At 40.9% G+C, this 6,000-nt stretch overlaps 1 protein-coding gene across 1 annotated transcript in view; it reads left to right on the top strand.

Annotated features, from left to right (window-relative positions):
• Positions 1–6,000, top strand: part of mrpl11 (mitochondrial ribosomal protein L11) — a 103,454-nt gene extending 97,454 nt beyond the window's left edge. Inside the window, exons 5-6 of the mRNA XM_057849991.1 lie at positions 4,880–5,039; positions 5,649–6,000. Coding sequence (XP_057705974.1) covers positions 4,880–5,039; positions 5,649–5,760 — 272 coding nt within the window. The 3' untranslated portion in view covers positions 5,761–6,000. The remainder of the gene's footprint in view (positions 1–4,879; positions 5,040–5,648) is intronic.

Consider the following 6,000-nt stretch of genomic DNA (forward strand, 5'->3'; position numbering starts at 1 on the left):
ATGAAATGCATTTTAAATTCCTCGATCAATTGAAACCAATGCTAATACAGAGACAAAATGACGGACAAGTGGGCGGAACCATACAGCGAGCACGTGGTTTTATGACGTCGGTGGGTAGGCTCTATATGGAGGTTTTGGATCGAAACAAGGTAAGTACGCGATAATAGTTCGTTAAAATCGTGGCGTCTTTAATTCTGCTCTCTCATGCTCTCACCTCCAGTTAGGGTTTCGCTGTTTTATTTATTTTTTAAATGCCCTTCTGTTCAAAATTTGACCTAACCCTAACCTGAACAATTTACAACATTTTTAATATTGCTATGGCCACTGTGCAAATATGGCAATTTAACACAAATGATCTACAGCAAGAGGGGATTGAACAGTGCACTTCAAACAGAGGACCGAGTATCAGACAACTTCTTGATAATGGCTGCTGTGACATGATTAGGTAACACAAGTGTTTATTTCAGGGTTTCAAGTTTTTTTCTTCCCGGAGTATTTATTGAAATGCACGCACACATGCACGCACCCGGAACCCCCACCCCACATACACATTAAGCTATACTATGCTGCTCTAATGCTAATGAAACATTTAAGATTTCATGATGACAGTAATGACACAGAATAAAGCAAGCACATGAGGAAAAATAGCTGTGGCCATTAAACGGTCATATAATAGGCTACACTATTGGATTGTACTTTATGCTGAACAGAAATACAAAATAACGCGACATACTGATGGTTAGATGCAGTCCGGGCCCAATCCACTCATTAAATTAAAGTTCAGCCCCTCCGACAAGGCTAGCGCCCCCTGTCGGTGGTGACGACTTCACGTCCCACGTAGAGAGCATTTGTTTCAGGGCCTGAGCGGTTATTTCACCCGTGTGGTCGTCCGAGAAATAGGCTGTATCCAGCACCCGGGGTGCGCAGCTCCCACTTTTTGTCCATGAAATGGGCTGTCAAACTCATGTAGGGCTTAGAGCTGGGCAAACTGGCCTAAAGTACATATCACGGTAAGTTGAGCAGATTTACCTCGATAACGATAAATGACGATAAATTCGCCCAAGCGGACTGTTATATCATTTGAAAATCAGAATCAATGCGTGAAATACCAATGAACTGTTTCTTGTTGATTTATTTAGCAGATTTCAATTCAATATATTTCAGCAATTGTACATGCAGTCTAAACATGAAGTCCATAAGAATCTTGTAAACCATAAGAATTCAAGTATGAACATTTATAACAGCTTGTATGACTTGAACAATGTAAAATATTACAAAAATCAATATGACGACTGTGCAAACATGTCATTGTAACACAAATGACTTACAATTTGAACAAAACACTTCAAACAGACAACTTATTGTTAATGGCTGATGTGACATAATTACTCAATACAAGTGTTTACTTCAAGGTTTCAAGTTTTTTTTCCTCAGAGCAACCCCCCCCCCCCCCCCACACACACACACACACATTAAAGCTATATTGCTCTTACGCCAATGAAACATTTAAGATTTTATCATGGCAGTAATGACAAAGAATGAAGCAAGCACACACATAAAGATAGCCGTGGCCATTAAATAGTCATATTAAAGGCTTGCATTAGAATTTATGCTGAATGCTTTACCCTCATAAAAGATATCAAAGAAATGACACACATACACAGATATAAAATAACGCAACATACTAATTGCTAGATGCAGAGCGTGCCCAATACACCAGCCGTTTTGACAAGGTTAAAGCCACTATCCCATTCTATCACATTCATTTTATAGCATTAGCCGCTAGCGTTAGCCTGTGACCTACCGGTAGAAAGCGCCCTCTCCTGAAATCGTGAGAACCGGGGAAGAAAGCGGACGAAAGCCCGTTAGGAGGCCGGCAAGAGTCTACTTAATGTCGGGCGAAAGTTTGGTGAAGCGCCCTTAAGCCCGACTCCGTCACGTTTGCTTGTAGCGATAGCCGATAGCGTTAGCCTACTGGGCTTCTGTTTGTTTGAGTTCCTGATAACTAGTGATGGGACGAAATGAGCCGAGGTTCCGAAGCTTGTGTCGAGTAATGGGAGGGGGGTTTCCACGAAGCTTGTAGCGAGGCGCGCTTCATTTCGGCAAAACCCGGAAATGATGACGTGGGAAGCCTCGCCAACGGCCGGCTGAATCTTGTGAGAGCTTCGGAAGTGATCCAACGTTTGGCGCACATTGCAAAAACAGGACAGACTACGGTATAAATTGGTTGCAAAACGCAATGGCGATCGCCTGTTATCTCACATTTTGTGGATTTCGGGCTCCTGTACTTGTTACATCTGTGCGCAACAGTGCAACCAGTGCAATCTTTTTTCGAGCCTTGTCCTTTGCTTGCGATGGAACCTGCGCGAAAAGAGCGATCCTCCCCTGTATGGGAACATTTTGATTTGATTGCTTTCAATAAGGTAAGGGAGAAAAACTACTTTAATATAAATGTGAGTGTGTGTGTGTGTACCTATCTGAACCAAACATCAACAGAATGAACAATCCATTAGTGTACTGGGAGGCACAAAAGAATACCTACCCAAATTTATATAAACTGGCACTCACATTTCTCTGCACCCCAGCTTCATCTGTGCCTTGTGAAAGAATATTTTCTAAAGCTGGTGAAATATTTTCCAAAAAAAAAGAAACTGTTTAAAGCCAGCCACTGTGGGAAAGCTATTATTTCTAAATAAAAATGAATAACAAATTACCCTTAGCACTTGTTGTATTTTGTTCACATACTAAATTACTAACACAAGCACATTCATATCTTTGTCTTAAGCAAATAGCCATTGAATTCTTAACAATGTTGACCTCTTGGGCTTCTAGACCACTTGATGGCGCCATAGGGTAAATGAAGCACCATGAAGCTTTGCTGCATGTGCAAACCAATTGGCTGCAAAGCTTCATTGCTTCATGAGGCTTCATTTGGCCATCACTACTGATAACCACGTGACTTCATACATGAGCACACTGACTGCTTTCTTAAAGGGGAATGAACATAGCCGAACAACACAGAGTCAAAGCGCGATGAAAAGACTATATTTTCTTGTTTCATTAAATTACCGGATTTACCGACATGATCAACATGACGTCGATCATCGTGAAGAATTTCGGTTTCGGTAAATTTTCGGTATACCGCATTAGGGCTCCGTGGTTCGTCGTCCTTCTCGAATCCAAAATAGAACCGACGTCGACTTCTTTCTTGGCACCAACACCACACTATGAGCATCGACTAATGCTATACTCTAAATGCCCGTGGCCTGTCCACAGGTAGCCGTTTCACTATTATCCGACTCCATCACGTTGACTTGTAGCTTTAGCGTTAGCGGTTGATAGCGAGGGGCTTGTTTGTTTTTCTGAGAGTCACGTGACGTAAGGACACTGGCTGTACTTAAAGGTGAATGAGCATACACATAGTCAAACTGGGCTGAAAAGACTTGATTTTTCCGTTTCATTAAAACACCGAATTTACCGACGTCATCGTGAACCGTTTCGGTAACGGTAAATTTTCGGTACGCCGCCCGTCTCTAATGTCTAGTGTCATCGATGGCGCTGAAAGAGGGAAAAAAACCAAAAACGATAGAAATCTACTTGATAAAAATGATGGAAATAATCCAGACGGGTGGATACGAAGAAAGGGGAGAAAGAAAAAAGGATCTTTTTATGGTCTACCGAGATGTCTGACATCTTTTCTTGGGAGCGCACGCTGCCTTTTGTGCTTGCTCGGCCCGGAGCGCCGCGGCTTTCCCAAAGAGAATGGCTAATCCCTCCTGGGCCGTAGATTCAGACGTTGACTTCTAACGGTCGACTCTAGCCCGCCGTCTGCTGATGATGGCGTAGTTACAGTAACGGCGAACCAGTTCAAACGGACGTCCGTCGCCGTCAATAAGGTGAAAGAAAAATCACGTCAAGACTATTGGACTTCAACCAGCTATTGCAATTGACAATACTGTATTCTCAATGGCGGCTGAATAAAAATAAAAAGAAGAATTAAACAAGCAAAAACATTTTTTTACTTGTGCATAGTTTTTGGATGCAATCTAATTTTACACTGAAAATAGACCAGAATATCAAGTTCGATTTCATTGACATTGTTTATGAACATTTCAGAAATAATGGTAGGCCTACGTGTGATAATGTTCAAAATATATATGGCGGAAAACACTCGGGTGAGTTCCGCTCTGAGACTCCTCATTTGGCCAAATTTCAAAATTGTCCTATATGCATGTGTGATACATCATTGGAAAGTTTAAAATTTCACATTTCTGGGGGGAGAAAAATTTTTAACAGGAGGGCATTAAAAAAAAAAATCCTATATCCTAAGTCAAGGTGAGAGCATGAGAGAGTTTAATTAAAGACGCCATGGTTTTAACGAGATATGATTGAGTTGTTGGACCTTGTTTCAATCCATAAACTCCATGTAGGATGTTTCACTGCGGGCTTTTGGGGGATTTTATAGGTGAAACACACTAATATAACAAAGGTCGCAATGCAGAAATCGCAGACATCAAGGAGTGGTCGAGAGATTCTTTTTCGTATATTTACCCTATCTTTGTTTGGATCGATTATTTATCTCAAATATCGGGGGAAACGCGACAGTCATAAAAAAAAAATACAATTAAGCGATATCAGTGACCTGTTTACAGACACTATTTTTAAATTGTGACGTCATTTGTTTGGACAAATTAAAAATAGTTCGGGGGCTTAATGCGCCATGAAACTGCTAATCCTTGTCTGTGTTTTCTGCCATATTGTATTTTGTGAATGATGACCTGTTACCACGATACAGTATCTGCCTTTTTTGAATGAAGGATTCTATGATCTCCGGAGCAATAGTTGTATTCACGGCAGTCGCGGCGCTTGTCATCGCCAGGGCACGAGACGGCCGGTTTGGTGTCGGTGAGGGCCGTGTACGAGATCGCCCGCGTGAAAGCGGAGGACGAGTGCTTCAAGATCAGGAACGTGTCGATGGAGAACGTGGTCAAAAGCATCGTGGGCTCGGCGCGCTCCCTCGGCATCAAGGTGGTCAACGAGTGAGTCGCCTTTCCGTTAATTCCACACTCATCAAAGTTGACTTGACTTTTCCCGCAAGTGAGCTTATTCTTCAACCACAAAAAGAGAATTGAGGATGATCATATGATATTTTTATGGAGTATAGATTTATTAAAAAAAAAAAAATGGTCATAATATTGCAAAAATACAATTTCTTCATAAATATTGGAATATTTTTACATGAAAGTTGTGTATTGATCAAATATTTAGTGGATTCTTTTCACAGAATATGTAAGGATAATATTTTAGGGGGCAAAGTATAAAAAAAAAAATCACACCTTTTAAAATGTGTCATCCTATTAAAAAACGTTTTTTTTTCTTCTTGAGATCAATCATGAGGAATCCATTTTTTAAATCAAGAGTAAAGTTTTGTGCTTTGTCAATTAAAAGTCACGTTTAAATCATGAATATTGTGAGATTAAATTCACCTTTCTGAGAAGAATTTGGAAAGGAAGCATTATTTTTAGAGGAATATTGTGAAAAAAATTTTTTTTTAAGTTGTAATATTTGAAGAATAAAAATTCAAGGACGCTTAATGTTATTATGAGCATGTGAGAATATAGTTGTGTGTTTTTTGTGTTTTTTTTTAGCCTGTCGGCTGACGAGTACAAATTATTCATGGAGCAGCGAGAAGAGAAATTGAAGGCGGACGCCGCCGCTGCAGAAGCAGCTGGGACTGACTCGCAGAGCAGGAAGCGATAAAAAGCATGCTACTGACACCTACTGGCCAGGCGAGGGTCCCACTCTTTCTTTTGTCCGATCATCTTTTGGCCGTGAATGAATTCATCACTAGTAGGCGTCCAATCCATTTGAAGCGGGACGTTCATTCCTCCCACTTCAAATGGACTGGACTCGGATGACTGTCAATGGCAGCCCGTGAGTTCATTTCTAACTTTGTGTACACATTGCAATGCCTCTATTTTCAATAAATCCTTGGAAGTC

Source organism: Corythoichthys intestinalis, chromosome 11 (assembly GCF_030265065.1).
Source record: "Corythoichthys intestinalis isolate RoL2023-P3 chromosome 11, ASM3026506v1, whole genome shotgun sequence".
NCBI lineage: Eukaryota > Metazoa > Chordata > Actinopteri > Syngnathiformes > Syngnathidae > Corythoichthys > Corythoichthys intestinalis.